Source organism: Saimiri boliviensis, chromosome 15 (assembly GCF_048565385.1).
Source record: "Saimiri boliviensis isolate mSaiBol1 chromosome 15, mSaiBol1.pri, whole genome shotgun sequence".
NCBI classification, from domain to species: Eukaryota; Metazoa; Chordata; class Mammalia; order Primates; family Cebidae; genus Saimiri; species Saimiri boliviensis.
The window spans coordinates 64,556,042-64,575,641 of NC_133463.1; the positions used below are offsets into that span (position 1 = coordinate 64,556,042).

Here is a 19,600-nt window from a genome sequence, read left to right on the forward strand (position 1 = left end):
TGACTGAGAGAAAATACAACTTAATTAAATTATCATCTTTCTAAAATTTCAGTCCCTTCTTCTACCCAAGAACAGATACTTAGAACCCTTAAGACTCATGACTCCTTATGCTGAAAGAGTCCTTAATAATATACATTGCAAAGATCATTAAACTGCTAAAACTTCAAAGAAATATCAGAAAAGTCATTTGGGTTTTATTTTGCGTTGTGGGGGCAGGAGTATGTTCTTTGAGTTGCTGTTTAAAAAATCTATGTGCTTAATTTAGTTGACTATACTTTGAAGTAGCTATAGAAAAAATAATTTTTTACCAGAATTATATCATAATTTTTCAGAGTGACAGATTATATAAATATAAGCACATTTGTCATACTTCTAAGTGGAAGAAACTCTCCTAGCAAGTTGTAAGTTAGATACCATTAAGACTACAGCCACCCTCAAGTTATTATCTGTAAGACAAATAACAGATTGCACGATGTTTTACTATGTGCCAAGAACTTTTCCAGTTAACATTTTCACTTGAAAAAATAGATCACATACTTGTAAAATCATACCCAGCATTGACTTCATAAGGCATGTGGCTTTAGAGTGCTTTTTACAATTATTAATTCTATTAGTCAACTAGCAGGAGGCTAATGCAATTGTCTTAGAAGATGCTCGGAAGACACAGAAGACATTTTGAGAGCTGATCTGTACATCTGCAAAACAAAGCAAAAAAATATTTTCCTTCCTAAATGATGTAAACATAGTTTAATGTATCACACCTAAAATACATTAATATGCCGGCATCATAGGCTGCCTGAAAGACATAAAATCTGAGCAGATCTTGAGCAGATCCTCTCCCTCTCCTGGGTTTTAACAAAGCAACAAGAGAAGGAGGAACATGATATAAAAGGCTACAAGACATAAGTTATTTTCATAACGGACTGTAATGTTGGTGAAATTATTTAACCTCTAAAACCTCTTCAACCCTAATGACCATAATACTTACCTACACTGGGGTGTGGGTAAAAGACCTTAATTTGTAAACACCAGCAAAGGCATTAATAGGGAAAATCTTAAAGCAATTAAAATACATAATCACATCAGTGAACTTTGTCATTAGTTTTGGCAACTCTATTTTAAATTTTATCACCTTGTTACATAGCAATATCCTTCCTGCAGACTACCTTACCCCTAGAAAAGTTTAAAATGTCCATTAGAGTAAATCCACTGTGAACTGCATTTTAGATAATGGGCTAAAAGTGAAGTTGACAAAGAGGAGGTGAAGAATTTAAAGGAGAACTGCAAAGCTCAAAATTGCTATTTTAAGTCCCCTATCTAATTATGAGATTAAAAATTGAACTCTGGAGCTACACAACAGTAAGCAGGCCTACATTTACGTTATTCTCCACCTAAACAGCCCATATAGTGAGAAAGCATATTATACATGCCACGATATTTAAGCAGGTCAAAAATATATGTAGCTTCCCCTAAATACTTATTTGCATTCATTTTCATTGTTGAGCTATAAGATATTCCATCTGTAAAAATCATAAATTTCTACTCTTAATTAACTGTATTTCCTTCTAAGTAAAACAAATCTAAAAGCTTTCTTTGCTTTCTTAAAGTGTTTACTTTTATAAAAATAGGGAAGTACATTATTTCTGTTACATTACAATTTAGACAGATTTATGCAATAGAAATACTCAGCATTAGAGCTTACAAAAATAATTCTGATAACTATTTTATCTATTTAAAGTGCTTAAATACATAAGAAAAAAAAATCTCCTGTAGAACACTGATTCATGTTCTCAAGAGAGTACCTTCACAGCAAAAGGGATTCGAGATTTTTCATCATTACGTAGATATTGTAAATTAGCCACTAGTGATTTAGTTATATTTCATATATTATATATAATATAAACATATACATGCATACAGTTATGACATTTTCTTACTCCAACTAACCTTGCAATAATCAAATAAATTATTCAACCAAAGAAATCAGCTATTACAGTAATTTAACAAGAGCTTAGATCACACATCAGCTCAATGCAGAAGAACTAAAATTTATTTCCACTAGATGAGAAACTCCTTGAAGGTAAGAGATGTAAATTCTATATTCTTTGTAGTATCTTTACCCTAAGCAAAGTAAAGAATAAAAACATGAGTAAGACTGGCATAGAAATTGCATATCCAGTTTCTGTATCTGATTTAAATCACCTGCTCGTGTGATCAAGGGCAAATCCATTTGCTTCTCTGAGCCTCTGTTTTTCCTGTACAATAAGGGAATTTGAATAAATTATTTCCAAAATTTCCCCGTCTCTGTGACTCTATAATGGTTCTGGTTAATGGTACTTCAGTTTTACCTTTAAAATGTATGTCCAATTGTATTGAAAGACTATAGAATAGTGGGCCACCTACTATTAAGGGTGGTCTAAATACCACTGAAGCCTATCTTTCCCTCAATTACTCACTTCCCCCAATATTCATTCATTCAGTAAATATATCCAACCTCAGCTGTGTGTGAAACATGTTAAGCAAGATGACTTTAATTTTATTATTTGTCATTAATTTAAGAAGGAAATATATGTTTAAAAAGCAAGGAAAATGACTACAAGGAACTCCTCTTTCTCAAGGAAAATTGAAACTTTTGAATATCTTTCCAAATATCATTTCATATACATATATGCATGTGCATATATATGTACACACACACTACATTCTGAATAAGACTCTAAAAAATCAGGAGGGCAAGATCCTGTTTGGACCTCAGTTTCAAATCTTGTTGCATATAATTTTTAATTATAAGTAGCAGGTCTTATTTTCGTAATATATAATGACAGACATTTTCTTTTTGTTTTTCCAGATTACAAAACTTTCAAGTGTTTGAAATCAAAGCTTAGCACAAAAAGAAAAGTCATCATGGTCGTCGCCTTAATAAATATGTTTCCTTCCATGCTTGCTTGTATCAGCAGCATAAGAATACTGAGTTATTAACGACACATTTCATGTAGCTTTTATTTAAAAAAAAAAAAAAAAAAAACTTTTACCGGAGAGAAAAAAAGTTTCTTTTGATCAAAAGTCCCCACAAAGAATTTAAAGAATTAAGCAAGTGATAGCAAAATAAAAGAAAGGTCAAATCTTGAGCCTAGAGCAAACTAGATAGCTTCCATATGAACAACATATACAGTTCAGTTTTGAAAGAACATATGTGTTTGCTCATTGGCTTAGGGGGAAGAAAAAAAAAAACACACTTGAATCCTGTCTACTCCATGTATACAGATCAAAATCAGATTGCTTAAGTGAACTATAAAATGCAAGAGAACATTGTTTATCCAATTCACAAACCCAAGAATCACTGAAGGAGTTTAGATGTTTTCTATTTCTTCAGATTCCAGGGCAATACTTCAATGGTAGATCGCTTTTTTTGTAAACTGCTTCAAACTTCATAAACTCAATGTCAGATCTTGTTCCTTCCTATCCATTTCTATTTAATTTGCTCTCTCTTAATTGACTGTTCTCAAATTTTTTAAAGGTCTTTTTGAACATTTTAAATTTTGTTGAGTTTTAAATGTCATCACCTTCAAACAACTTCCATCAAATAAATCTCTTATTAATTCACATCAAATTAATCCAAAATGATCACTTCTATTAACATACGCTTCACAACACAAAAGCCCATTAATAGTCATCTGGACACTAGAACTAACCCAAAGCTCTCTGAGATAAAATGCATACTGTTTAGCTATCCTATTTCAAAGAGTTTTGATGCTAGCCCAAACACATTTTATTAGGCTTTTATTTCATCTTGCTATGTTCTTTACATTTTATACATCTCATTTCAAATTCACTTGTCTAGGTAAAAAGAGATAGTGTGGTAAGTAAATAATAATGTCCTGTTTGCCAAAATGAGTCTTCATATAGCCAAATGCATGTTAAAGAAAAAATTTCATTAACCACTGTACTTTCATAAGAAAATATCTTAAAAAAAAATGCACCAGTTTCACTAACTAGGGTAACTAAAATAGAGCAAGACCACATCACCAAGCCTCAAAAGGCAAGGCGAATTGATTATTTTTCCTTTCTTAACAGGTGACAGGCAAATGTATTAAAATCTCTGATTTGAATAAGATCACCATTCCACTGTGCAAATTGAGAAATGTTACCATTTGTTTCCCCGCAGAAAAGTAGTTTTTCCTTTCGTTTTCCTCTCAAAAAATAAATAAATAAACAATTAAAATATCTGCAATGACAACTGTTGATTCACACAGGCCAATCAATCTGACTTTGCATTCGCACACAAGTCAATTTCAACTTCATCCCTACTTCTCTGTTAAACTTAGAACATTTCAACTGCTCTCTGGGCAAAGAGCCAAGCACAGCACTTAAGTTCAAAAAGAGTAGCTCATCGAAGAGTATAAATGTGTCTATTTATCTTGATTGTTATGATGTGAATTGACATTTTATTGTATGTAAATTAGATTTTCACTCATAACAAAAATAACAAGGGCTGTGCTTTGTAGGAATGCCTTTGACTATGTTCCCAGCATTTGGTGAAAACTATCTTTGGATACTAAAGGTAGTTTTTTGTTTTTTTTTTAAGTATTAATGTGGCTTTTTTCTGTTTTCCAATCTGTTATTCAATAGAAAAGAGAATCCCAATTATTAACTCAATACACCAATATAACTAACAACTTTCTTAGTTATCTCTTAAGAAATCTGTGTCAAACACTGCAAATCCATTTGGTAAACTGACACACATATATAGTATAGTGAATAGATGCTTAAAATAAATATAACATAGTGCAATTAAAATGCTCGCTGTCTTCACAGCACCAGTAAGCCAAGTATATTTGGTAAGGTTTATTATTATTATTATTATTATTATTAATAAAAGTGCCAAATTTAATGTAAGATTAAAACAGATGTTGAGAAGACATACTGAGAACTTGTAATGTACTCTGTATGTGTGCATGTGCATGGGTGTATATCTCTAAAATGAAGGGAAGTAAGTTTGTGTCTTCATATACGCAGTTCTTCCTCATGAAACTAGGAAATAACTCACAAACCACTTTGCTGTACGACAGGGAGCCATTTAAATGGCCTGCATCCATCTGAGACCAATGGACCAAGGACAACCATAGAAGTATCCAACAGATAACATGAAAACATTATAATGAACCAGCTAATGCATTCATGCAACAAAAGTGATTTAGAAATAAGGTCAGAGTGTCAATATATATATATAAGTTCCACAAGGCCAGAGATGTTTATCTTGTATGTATTTTTAAGTCCACTTAAATTAATAAGCAGTACTGATAGACGTCTTTCACATTATAATGAACACATACTATGATATAAAATTTGGTTTAGAAATCACACAATTTAGTGCCAACTACTTATTTTAACCTAATTAGCATCATTTTTCCTTCTGACAAAAAGAAATTACATGCACACACAGGAGTCATTTTCTCTCTTTTGTTAAGTACAGAGAAATTTTCCAAAGAAAACTGATTTTTTAAAAACTATACTTCAAAGTCACTTCTAATAATAAGTTAAATCACTTTTTCCTGACTTCCAGGGTATGAAAAGCTTTATGTACGGGGGAAAAAAGATAAACATAGAATCTGTTCATAATTTGGAGCTGGATAAGTAAAAGGCTTAGAAATCTTCAACTATAAGAACCTTTTTTGAAAAAACATTATGGTATTTCAGAACATTCTGCCTATGCTCACCACAAGTTTAGCTAAGTTCTGCCTGGGATTTTAATACAGTAACTGTTTAAGCATAGATGACAAGAAATTCAAATGCAAAAAAAAAAAAAAAAGCTTGTCTCTACATGCTTCCCATGATATTAGCTTCAAAAAAAAGAAAATGAAGGGAGATTCCTTTGACAAATTAAATTTAATGGAAACTGTATAATATATATCCCTCCCAGAGATCCACAATGTGCATTAGCAATTACAGTTTTACAAATAGATTGGAGAGGGTGACTTCTGTTCAATTTGGACTGGAATTTCCCAATCTCATTTGGCTTTATGTCACATAATTTACTCAACAAAACTAACGTGCTGCTGAACACAGTGGGAAAAACCACTCTAAGCCAGTAATGTTCAAGAAAGAAATCTAACCAAGATTTCAAAGCATGTGTATTTAAGGAAAAAAAACAAAACAAAACAAAACAAAGCAGTATTCTTTCATTAACTTGGCAAGAAAACTAAGATGTTTTGCTATGAAGTGGCCTGTTTTGAAGGATTTGTTTTGTTTTTTTGTTTTTTTTCCATAAGTGCTATCTATGTTTAAAGAAGATTGAGGTGTATCATCATGAAAGATTTAGAATCAGAATTTTTTGAAAGAATGTATAGTGGCAGAGCATTACAGATAGAACATTGGATTTTAAAAAGGGAATGGATAAAACATCTAGGTAAAATAAAATCCCAGGTGTCCAGATTATACATTCACAAACATATGTGGATAGAAACTCAATGTTATCTTTGAGCTAAATAGATTACACAGATATCACTGCATAAAGAAGCTCTAAGTATTTTTTCAACTGTTGTTTCTAATGCTGTCCAACTACTGTGATTCATTTAAAACCTTGTATGCTAAATTTGTCATTATTTTATAATAACTTACACTTTATCGGATTAAAATTGAGTCAGGAACCAAAATATGGCAAAGGCTTTCAATTAAACATAGAATGTGGAAAGACCCAGGATAACACTGAGGCATCGCAGTTCATATAGTTAAAATCAGTAGTTCCCAAATGCTCGCAAATACCTGAGATCTATCCCATGTGCTCCGCCCTGGTTATTAACAAGTCCTCTCTTCCTCACGCCATTCAGTCTGTATCCCCAGACTCACCTGCACTAACAATGAAGGACAGAAAACCAATGCCTGGGATCGCAATCAGTAAACTCGTGTCTAAAACAGACCCTATCTCACCCTTGAAAATCCCAAATACATCCCACAGCTTTATGGGCTTTTGGATTTTTTTTTGAGACAGAGTTTCGCTCTTGTTACCCAGGCTGGAGTGCAATGGCGCGATCTTGGCTCACCGCAACCTCCGCCTCCTGGGCTCAGGCAATTCTCCTGCCTCAGCCTCCTGAGTAGCTGGGATTACAGGCACGCGCCACCATGCCCAGCTAGTTTTTTTGTATTTTTAGTAGAGACGGGGTTTCACCATGTTGACCAGGATGGTCTCGATCTCTCGACCTCGTGATCCACAGGCCTCGGCCTCCCAAAGTGCTGGGATTACAGGCTTGAGCCACCGCGCCCGGCCTGGATTTTGTTTTATCATTATTGTGTTGTCTTGCATCCAAAGATTAAAACAAAAGATCAGAAATAAATAAATAAAATAAAAAATAGGTCGAGTAGATGTCAAAGTAAATCTGAAACAGAGAATTAATCTTAAATTAATTTTAAACACAAAGCCAGATAGAGTGGTGAGATTCAAGCCAGAGAGGATGACCACATACCTAAGTTCCCTCTGGACCCACACAGCCTCTATTTTACACATTCACATATAAGAGGAAAATAGTGATGTGAGATACATGAGTAGGAATACAGAATTCATGCAGAAATTAGCTCACTTGTTAAGTATTTTGTATAGGCAATCTAGTCAATCTTCACCTTCAAATTCAATATAAACTTAAGATTCTATCTAAACATTCACAGAGCTATACACAAACACACACACACACATACGCACACACACCTTTAGAAAAGATTTTCACCATCTCCACCCCAATTATTAATTTCTCTATCAATCTTGTTGTAGACACCTGTTTTAACAGAGTAAGGGAAATATATACATATAATTCCAGAATCAGGTGTTTTACAATACATCTATCAGAATTTAATTGAATGTTGAAAGAAACTGAAAGTCAGAAGTAGACTTTTTTAAGGCCCACAAACTTCAATGTTGATACATATTCTAAGCTGAAGTTTTAGCTAATAACAAAAATATTTCATGCTCTTATTACTATGAGCCAGGAACCGTGCCAAGAGTGCATTATCTCATTTTATTTTAATTTGGATGAATAATCCTTTAAGTACTATTTTCACTCACATTTTACAGATAATGCGGCTAAGACACGGAGAAGTTAAACTGTTTGTTTAATCACAGACCTAGCACATGAACAAGTTGGATATGAAGGAATCTAAAGGCCATTGGGTTTCCCAGTGCATTTCTTTAAAACACTTTAACAACAGTTAAACAATGCAAAAAGTGATAACATTTTAAGAAACTTACAAGAACACAATCTACAAGATGCCAGGTTACAAAGGCTGCTGTCAAACATATTTGTCTGCCTCTATAGTCATGTCAAGTGAATGAATACGCTGTCTTCCCAACAGTCTCTCAGACTACCAGATTATCCTAGCTTTTGAATCTGTCTCATAATGCCTAACACACCACCAACATTACCAAACTACATGTCTCTAAAATGGATTCACTTCTACAAAGCCCTCTACAATTTTCACAAGCAAAACTTCATCTTCCCCCGCATCATGTGGGCCTTATGCATGTCTTTTCTTGAGGTACTTTGCACTTCACATGGAATTATGTGGTTATGTTTTAGGCTACCCTACTAGACTGTGAAACCCTTCAAATCAGAAAATATATTATGATGCATATTATCATTGTTAATTCAAAATATTAACAGATATCTGTTCATATCTGATATTAATCAAAATATTGACATATAATAATTCAATATATGTAAATAGCTATATCTCATCAGTGATCTTGAGCTTTTTTCAGGTGTAACACATCTGAGGCTCATTTCCATCATTAGCACTGGCAGACTATGATGGTGATTACTGCAGAGAAATAAAGTATAATAGCATATTGGCAAAAGGGACATGCAAGTTTTTAAAAAGCCAAGCAATACTAATATGACCTTCCTCACAGTGGCAGGTCTACAACACAGCAGGCACTCATAAGAGTTCTTATTGGATGGACAGATGTTGACACACATAGAAATCTCTATATAATGCTTTTCTCTGCAAGAAAAGTCTGAATCTTTTGGTATTAAATAGGCTCAGGAGACTAAAAGCTAGCAAAATGCTAAAGTTGTCCCAACAACATAGTGACAAACCAAATCAAGACATGCAAAGAATCGAGGCATTAATTTTCTCCTTATTTTGGCTGAAAAAAGAATCAGATATCATAGCTCTAGATCCATGGGCACAAAGTAAAAAATCTACAAGTTGTGAGAAATAAAAGCTATTGAATTTATTTTTTTAATGGTAAATCATAATCTTGTTGGTTTGATTTGGGTTCCATAAATGTCTATATAACCTTACACATCAAAAATATCTGTAAACAGGAGGCCAACAAACATATGAAAAAAATGCTCATTATCACTGGTCATTAGAGAAATGCAAATCAAAACTACATTGAGATACAATCTCACACCAGTTAGAATGGCAATCATTAAAAAATCTGGAGATAACAGATGCTGGAGAGGATGTGGAGAAATAGGAACACTTTTACACTGTTGGTGGGAGTGTAAATTAATTCAACCATTGTGGAAGACAGTGTAGTGATTCCTCAATGACCTAAAAATAGAAATCCCATTTGACCCAGCAATTCCATTACTGGGTATATATCCAAAGGATTGTAAATCATTCTACTATAAAGACACATGCACACGAATGTTCACTGCAGCACTGTTTACAATAGCAAAGACCTGGAACCAACCCAAATGCCTATCAATGATAGACTGGACTGGGAAAATGTGGTACATATACACCATGGAATACGATGCAGCCATCAAAAACGATGAGTTTGTGTCCTTTGGAGGGACATGGATGAACCTGGAAACCATCATTCTCAGCAAACTGACACAAGAGCAGAAAATCAAACGCTGCATGTTCTCACTCATAGGTGGGTGTTGAACAATGAGAACACATGGACACAGGGAGGGGAGCACTACACACCAGGGTCCATTGGGGAAAAATGGGGAAGGGACGGGTGGGTGGGGAGGTGGGGAGAGATAGCATGGGGAGAAATGATAGATATAGGTGAGGGGAAGGAAGGCAGCAAACCACACTGCCATGTGTGTACCTATGCAACAATCTTGAATGTTCTTCACATGTACCCCAAAACCTAAAATGCAATAAAAAAATTAAAATTTAAAAATTTAAAAAAAAATCTGTAGACAGATTACACAGAGGAAAGTTCATTAAAAAATTGGCACACTCTCTATATAGTGATAATTCTATAATAAGAGCACTGTATCAGTAAAATGAGTTTGTATAGGATTGTATATTTGCATGATTATGTATGTTTTAGACACGAATATCATATGGTATTTAATAGGTTTATTAAATATAGAAAATTTACTATAACTATATACATTTATATATCTATGTTTTATTTAAAAAATTTTCATTCTGCATTCCCCAACATTTGAAAATTCAAAATATACTGTACAAGTAGCATAATACATAAAAAATAGTTTATTTTTTAAGAGAATAGCCTGAAACATAAAAAGAATACAGAAAAAGCTTCAAACATCTGGATTAGACTCTGAGAAGCTTAAAACATTCAGAAGGACACAAAACTAGAAGTTTAATTTTAAAATGCATGTGCACTTGCACACACACACACACACACACACACACACACCAATTCTCACAGTACCATTTTCGAATTTCTCAAACTGGAAACAACCGGAATATGTATCAGCAGTAGAATAGATTTTTAGAGTTGTGGTATATGATTATACAATACACTACCTGTTCATACAACAGAATATTATGCTACAATATAAATAAACAAACTACATACAACGTGAATGAATTTTACAAACCTGGTGCTGAGTGTGACATGCCAGACACAAACAAATGCATACTTTCTATGTATATGAAAATGTGCAAACTTCAAAAACAAGGAGAACTATCTAAAGTGTTTAGCAGTCAGGGGGGTGACTGATTCCTGGACGAAGAAGAGAGAGAATAGGAGGAGCACAAAGAGCTTCTGGAGTACTGGCACTATTGTATTTCTTGATATGAGTGATAATTACACAGGTGTATTCATTTTGTAATAATTCATTGAGCTGAGATTTGCACACTTTTCAGCTAAATAAGTGTATGTGTGTGATTTTTCAGTGAAACAGCAGTTGCTCTGCAGAGAGCATGAAAGAATACATTGAGGAGAAACCTTTAAGCTGCTATATTTTGATGAGCAAATCAAGCAATCCAGTGGAGTGGAAAGGGTCCTTGATGCCTCAGGCTGAATTGCAGGGGAGCAAGGGCCAGGATGTGCCCTAGCAGGCAAACAGGTGGTAAAAGAAAGAAGAGAAGAGAAATTGAGAAGAAAAGAAAGTGTTCTGAACAAAAGGGATTTCAAAGAGGGAAGGGTTTGAAAAGAGATGAAGGGCAAAAACAAGAGCAGAAAGCAACAGACAGCCTAACAGAGAAGAAGATAATCAGAGACAAGGAAACAAGAGAGAGAAGAAGAACTCTGTCTGTGATTCTGCTGCTGGTGGTGGTGGTGGAAGGGTGGGCACAGACACACATCTGTAGGTATTAAATGTTCCATGAGGATGCACTACCTTGATTACACCATAAAGACAAGTTACATAAAGGTGGAAGAGAACTAATATTTATTGAGTACTTATTATGTACCAGCCATTTGCTTACTGGCTCATGTAATTTCCCATTAGTTTTCACCAAAAGCCTCCTAGTTATTTAGTAGTTCTATTTTACAAATGAGGAAACTGTAACTGAAAGGGGGTTAAGGTAGCCTGCTTACTGAGAAGACCAGAGGGAACAGATGAAAGAGAGCAAAAAAACAATACTGTGGCTTTTTCAGAGAATTCATTTATCTAAAGTTCTGAATATTTTTATAAGGCTGAATAAATGCTGTATTTAAATGAAGTGTGTGCTAGATTTTACCTTCATCTAAGGTGATTGCTGTAAATCTATGTAATACAGTAGACCAAGGCATCCCACCTCACAAACAGAATAATAATGGGTGCTTTTTTATTTTGCATAAAAGGTAAGTTAATAAGTAAAATTCCATCAGTTTTAAACTTTATACCTAGTTAATATTTTCTTAAGACTTTGACTTTAATATCAAATGGCTTCTAATATGTACTAGAAAGAAAAAGAAAGAGAGAGAAAGAAGAAAGAAAGAAAAAAGAAAGAAAAGAAAGAAAAAGAAAAGAAAGAAAGAAAGAGAAAGAAAAGAAAAGAAAAGAAAATGAAAGGAAGGAAGGAACAAAAGGCAGTACAGAAATGTTAACAGGAAAACTTGAAAATCTTATTCTTCCAAACTATTTCATGTGGCATTTAGTCTTTGTTTTGTGGACACACACAGATATAACGCAATCACATTTTACTGTACTAATTTTCCCCTTCTTTGTATGACATGATAATTTAACACTATTCCATGGAGCTTCTCAAACAGAACCACAAAGTCCAAGACTACAGCCACCTAGACAAGCTTGAGAAATCTGGGTTTAAGCAAATAAGAACTAGTCAACTGATCTCCCATCTATGAATGCTTTACATGTTCTAGAAGTCAAAGCATGAATAATGTTTTACATGTTTTATGGCTATCTACAGGAAGTAAGCGTACACATGGATAGAAAAGGGCGTTTGTGAAAGAAGTAACATAATATGTAGGAAAAAGTATCACTCTGTAGTATTATTTAATATTAACCCCTTTCATTAGTCTTTTGAACTTTTTGTAAAATAGTAACAGTGTCACCTGATTATTTCAAAAGCAAATTACTACAGATTTCACCTAAACAGTACTGATATCTGGTGGTATTATCACCACCTTTGTACCTGCTAATGATATCTGGTTTATTGAGCCTGCAAACCTGGGTGCTATTCAGAAAATACAATACCATTTTTTAACTGACTTTGTAAAAATAGTTAACACATCATGAGACTACCAAACAGTACTTTTAATCTTGTTATAACATTAAGAATGCCCTGTTTTAACATCGAAATAGAACAAGTTATGTTAAATGTGAGACATACTGGCAGTGATTAAGAAAGAAAATTGTAGCCTATTAAGTGTTTACCATCTTCTTAGGTAAAAAAAGAAAGAAAAGAAAAGAAAAGAAAAGAAGAAAAGAAAAGAAAAGAAAAGAAGAAAAGAAAAGAAAAGAAAAAAGAAAAGAAGAAAAGAAAAGAAAAGAAAAGAAAAGAAAAGAAAAGAAAAGAAAAGAAAAGAAAAGAAGGAAGGAATGAAAGAGAGAAAGAGGTTGTTGTGAGGCCCAAAATACCCTGCCCTGGTTTACTGAAATAAAAGTGGAATTCTCCTTCATGAAGTATCATCAATGTAATCCAGACGAGCTAAAAGAATAGATGAACCCTGGCAAGTAATACATGTAGTCCAGGGTATGAACAGTGAAAAACTCACATGAAATACTTCAGAGAGTGCTAATCAGTTATAAGATAGCATTGTTCAAGAATATTTTCTGACCACCAGAATACTGCTTGAGAGATGACTGCTATAGTCTTTGATGCAGTAAGTTAGAATAAAGTTAGTCACATAAAAAAGTTCTATACTTTATCCATTTGTGCATCTATAACTTCCCTCTCATGAAAACTCTGCAAATAATTATCCAAACAAGCTGATATAAGAATTTTTTTCCCAGAAACCAAGGTCAAATATATTTGCTGGCATCCACACTAATTTTGCAGCAAATCTTATTTTTGGGCAAATATTACGAACTGACCAAATGATATAATACCTGATGTTCGTAAGTCAAAACTGACATAATATTTATTCAGCATATTTTTTGAGGGCCAATTATGTGTCAGGCATTGAGTAAAGTGTTGAGTCAGGTGTTGAGGATACAACCGTGAACAAGGCAGAGAAGAAACTACCCTGAGTGAGCTTAGAGTCTAGCTGGAGAAAAGAAAGAAATAAACAAAAAAGAGCAGTGCGTGGTCCTGGTTTGGTGTAATAACAAAGGGCTCTGTGGGTAAAAACGAAGAACACAAACGAGGATAGCAAAAACTGGCTAGGTGGAAACAGAGGATTGAGTGATTCCAAAAGAAGAAATGGCAGAAGACTTCGGAAATGCCCAGATGAAGAAAGAATGTGCCTGAGAGAAGTTCAGTGGTATTAGCAATTTCCGTGGTATTTGGTTAAATTTTTCAACTCTATGAATTAAAAGATTAGCATTAACATTTTGTAGAAAATTCCTGAAAATATTAAATAATGTATCATATGTATTCACAAAAGTTTACATCAAGTTTTCATACAAAATGCTTACTACTGGATGATGGACAGTTTTCCTACAAAATTATGTCAAGTAAAAAAGCATTAATGAAATGACAAATTGTTTATTAAAATATCCTCTGATTTTGATGCAATTTTTCATTGTCTGATAAGATGCCAATAATCCTGTTTTTCTTAATCATCAGGAATACACATAACCATGTAAATATAATCATTGTTCTATATATTTACGTATTAATGCTTATGTACATACATATAATTCATTTTTTTTTTTTGAGGCAGAGTTTCACTCTAGTTACCCAGGCTGAAGTGCAATGGCGCGATCTCGGCTCACCGCAACCTCCGCCTCCTGGGTTCAGGCAAGTCTCCCGCCTCAGCCTCCTGAGTGGCTGGGATTACAGGCACAGGCCACCATGCCCAGCTAATTTTTTGTATTTTTAGTAGAGACGGGGTTTCACCATGTTGACCAAGATGGTCTCGATCTCTTGACCTCGTGATCCACCCGCCTCGGCCTCCCAAAGTGCTGGGATTACAGGCTTGAGCTACCGCGCCTAGCCGTAATTCATTTTAAATTGATCTCTTCCTAAAATCTTAACATTATAGCTATGAAGCACAAGATGAGACATTTAATTTCCAATAAGCTTCCTGTGTACTGTGCCACAGATGCAGAGGCATTGATGGCTTTAAAAGTAACTTTTGTTTGACAGCTTAGAAAAGAAAGTGCCAATGTAACATCAAATGTCATACACACATCTACTTATGGGCAAGGGCATTTCAGACTTCTAGAATTTCCAATCAATTAATTTATTCATACACTATGTGTTTATTGGGCATATAATACGTTTAAATTCGAAGAGAAAATTATTGCTCTGTAAGAACCTACCTACCTTTGTTAAAGAAACAAGGCTTACCTTAATTAATAATACAGTACAAGACATGATTTAGCACCAAAATGAGCAGTGCAAACAGTAAATTCCCTTGAAAATAATCAATAAGTACTCGGCTGGGCGTGTAATCCCAGCCTCATGCCTACAATCCCAGCACTTTGGTAGCCGGAGGCAGGTGGATCGCTTGAGGCCAGGGGTCAAGACCAGCCTGGCCAACATGGTGAAACCCTGTCTCTACTAAAAATACAAAAGTTAGCTAGGCATGGTGGCAGTTGCCTGTAATCTCAGCTACTCTGGAGGCTGAGGCAGGAGAATTGCTTGAACCTGGGAGGTGGAGGTTGCAGTGAGCCAAGATTGCACCACCACACTCCAGTATGGGAAAGAGAGAGACTTTGTCTTAAAAAAAAAAAAAAAAAAAAAAGTAATCAGCAAGTACTAAATGCTTGCTATTCTTTTATGGGTATTACTATTTCTATTATTTCTTCCATTCATAATAAAATAATCAACGTGGTCAATGGCAGAGGAGACAACAGAGATGAGAGTGAAGATTATCCTGAGAGAGAAATGGGAATTGCACAGCTACAGGGGACAGAAAAGGGGATTCTAGCAAACAGGAGTAAGAGTTGTTTAACAATCTTAACATATGCCAAGAAACAGAGAAGAATCTAGGTTTAAAACAAATGGCTCACATGGAAGACATGGTTGCCAAGGTTAATAAGATAGAGTCTTGAATCCCAGTTGATGATGCTGGACCACTTGCAGAAAGCAGGAAGCCACTTGAAGTTTCTAAAAAGAAGAGATTAGGAACACTAAACTAGATGTGGTGTGATGTGTAGACTGAAGAAGAAAAATGTGGAAATGAAAAAAGTTACAGATTTCAAAACAAATCTTTGACTCTGATCATAAATGGAAGACGAATATTTAAAACCTCAGAAATATCGCAGAGGTTCAGATGAAAAGACGGAGTGACTGATCTATCTGTGTGAGACATTAGTGATGCTGGATTTTTTCAACATTTTGTGCTATAATCATCTTTATATAGCTAAACTGGAGTTATGACTATCAATATTTTATGCATTTATTCCATTATTTGTATTCATGCCTGGAGAGTGTTCTTTTGCTGACATTCATGTTGATAATCTCACAACATAGTACGGTGTCCCGTAAGTGAGTAGGTACTGTTTAGTAAATATTTGCTGCATGAACTTATTGAAGTTATTCATGTTTACTGAACAAGCTTCATGAAACTTACTGAAAATACAGTTAATCAACTCACTAACTTAGCTCTTGACACCCATCTATTTGTTTCCATTGATTGCCTGACTGTACTTAGTGTTTCATTCTAATCCTGTTTATCCTGATCTGTTATAATTCTTAAGTTCTTATACCTGCATTATTTTATCAGGTTTTCCAAATTATTTAAAAACATAAATTTATGTCTCCCAAAACGAGCCAGATTTTCCCAGTCCCACTGGAATCTTTCCCAGAACTTGGTCAAAACTCAATGTTGATCTCCACTAGTACATCCCACATAAATCAGCATATAAATAATGGCCAGGAAGGTTTCAACACAACACCTCTTATTTCAAGTCAGATCTACAAAAAGGGAGACTTGACAGACCTCAGATTTAGGTGGTAAAGGTTAATCTAAAATTCCATTTTATACCGGAACTCCCTGGAAATCACTCAAGTCTCCCAATGACTCGCCATCCAGATGGAGTTTGATTTTGAAGTAGGAACGCTATAAAGTCAGGATACTTTTAGACAGAGGTTAGTAATCTTTGTGTCCATTCCAAAACACTTCCTTTAAGACACTGCAGTGGAGAGCCCGAAGACACAAGTGCAATTAATAGAATATACTGGCTTGTGAGTTTGTGTTAAGGTCATGAAGGTACCTTTAGGCACAAGCCAACACTGCCTTTAAGGCCAAAAATATTGACATTGTTCTCAAGTGAGAGGTAACAGACCCCACAAAAAAGGTGTGGGCAGAGATCTCTTTGTAGTTCCAAAAGCAAATCCCAGCGAAACTACCCCTATCCCAAACTTGGGCAGGATACAGACAGAAATACACACACTTACACACACAGTTTCTCACACACACACTCAGGAAGCACACAGATTTGAAGGATTATACAAGGACATTAACGAAAATGAATGGTGGTTTTGCCCAGATTTTTACCCTCTTCTTTGAGCTTGCTCACATCTTTACTGTCTTAATTCCTACAATAATACACATAACTGGCCTGTTTTAAAAAGTTTTTTTAAGGGAATAAATAGAAAAGAAGAGTAAAAATTAAATGAATAAGATAATGTATGCTGAAATAGACTGCAAAACGCAATGTGCTCTAATTTCTTGTATTCCTCCTGTTCCTCCACCATTAAAGTATAAACTGCTAACAGGTAGCACACAAAGTGGCCACTTTATGTATACTGAATGAAGATACCAGCATCCAATGGGAGAAAGAGGTACATTCTGCACAGGTAAATTCAATCACTATATGATTTAATTTAATTAATTAATTAATTAATTTTTGAAACAGGGTCTTGCTCTGTTGTCCCAGCTGGAGTACAGTGGCATGATCATGGATCATTGCAGCCTTGATCTTCCAGACTCAAGCAATTTTCCTGCTTCAGCCTCCCAAGTATCTAGGATGACAGGCATGTGCTACCCTTCCAGATTGATTGAATTTTATATTTTTTTTTTTGTAGAGATGTGGTTTCCCTTTGGTACCTAGACTGGTCTCGAACTCCTAGGCTCAAGCTATCCAGCCACCTTGGCCTCCCAGAGTGCTGGGATTACAGGCAGGAGTCACAATGCCTAGCAGTCAATCATCATATAATTACAAAATGCAGGCAGTCAAACAATTTTGGGTGAAAGGATAAAAGCAAATTTGACCAGATTTCTCTTGTTTTCACATTTCAAAGTCTTTCACTCCTAATGCTTCAAAATCAATGTTCTCTTAAACAGCTTGTACATTAAAAATACAGAATAAATCAGTGTCAGGCATGGTGGTTCATGCCTGTAATCCCAGCACTTTTGGAGGGCCAAGTCAGTAGATCACTTGAGCCCAGGAGTTGGAGAGCAGCCTGGGTGACATGGTGAAACCCCATCTCTAGTAAAAAAAAAACTATCTGGGCATGGTGGCACATGCATGCAGTTCCAGGTACTCCAGAGACTGAGGCAGGAGGACTGCTTGAGCCGGGGGGGCAGAGGTTGCAGTGAGCCGAGATCACACCACCACACTCTGGCTTGGGCAACGGAGTGAGATCACATCTCCAAAAACACATATATATTATAAGAGTAATGTTTCTTTTGACAAATTGAGAGACCTTAACTTCTTAAAGTAGTAAATAGTAATTACATGTATTATTGACAGTATAGTAAATGTATAGTATGTTATAGTATTAGCAACATATACTTTCACAGTATCAAAACATCTTGGTTGTATGGTCTCTGTATCCAGAGAGTCTTAAGGAAAGATTAAAAAATAATTTAAGCATCAACTTTACACTTGATAATTTCAAAATTTTCCAAGAAAAAAACATTCTCTATAAAAGGCACTTTGCAGAAATTCCTCAAGATGGATTATTAATTTTATGTACCTCTTTCTACCTGAACCTAGTTCCTCCTAATATCCATCTATATGTTAATTGGAAAAAGAGACACAGGTTCACTATGGGAATGATTTTAAAAAACAATATCCTCTGACTTAGAGAATGATCTTTTCTTTCATGGTGGAAAATATGCATTTTTTAAAATCACTGAAGGAAATAATATTCTCTCCCCATTCCACAATTCCTCCCCAGGCCCGCCTTTAGGAATCTTTGCAACAACAAAATGATGAGCATGGAGATTTAAGCTTTTAAAAGACATAGGTCTACTATTCAAAACTGTACCTGTCAGTTTTATTCATGTTCACAGGAGCAAGCACATCATAGTGCTAATAGTGAACATGCATACAAGAGCAGGTCTTTGGGGAAAACGCTGGAAATGAATTGTTGGTAACTAACACACCTATAGTACCAATGCCTATCTCCAGTAGGTATTCCAAGGGACTGAAACCAGTATAACTTTACCTCATTTTCTTGACTCCTAAGGTTTCTGTAAGTGTTGAAGGACTTCGTCTATGTTCAAATTTGGAGAGCTCTCAGTTAGAGGTAAACTCATATATTGAGAATTAAGTTTTGGATAACTACAGTTCAAGACATAACACTCTCATTTATACCCACTCTCCCTCATATAACACGTAAGCCTCTGAGGTTCAGAGTCTGATAATGGAACATCCACATTCATTCAGGTATTTAGGAGCCACCATGTCAGAAGCAATTCAATTGTTTAAACTTGATTTTGCTACTGAACTTGGGGGTGGGGAGGTACTGCAGGAAACAGTCTGGATTCATCTGTATCAAGTTTTCTGTTTTGTAATATAACTTAAAATATTTTTGAAGAAATATGGTAAAGTGATTATCCTTCTGGAACTAGATACACCGACACTGTCACATTAACTCACAGCTT

At 34.9% G+C, this 19,600-nt stretch overlaps 1 protein-coding gene across 12 annotated transcripts in view; it reads right to left on the bottom strand.

Annotated features, from left to right (window-relative positions):
- Nucleotides 1-19,600, bottom strand: part of TRPS1 (transcriptional repressor GATA binding 1) — a 259,287-nt gene that overhangs the window by 211,134 nt on the left and 28,553 nt on the right. For 3 of the 12 annotated variants that reach the window (XM_074387069.1, XM_074387071.1, XM_074387070.1), the window contains exon 2: nucleotides 538-695. The exons of 6 other annotated variants lie outside the window; for them this stretch is intronic. In XM_074387069.1, coding sequence (XP_074243170.1) covers nucleotides 538-574 — 37 coding nt within the window. In that variant the 5' untranslated portion in view covers nucleotides 575-695. Of the gene's footprint in view, nucleotides 1-537; nucleotides 9,886-19,600 lie in introns of those variants that run through there. 3 more of the 12 variants (XM_074387073.1, XM_074387072.1, XM_074387068.1) reach the window with 3 other exon arrangements.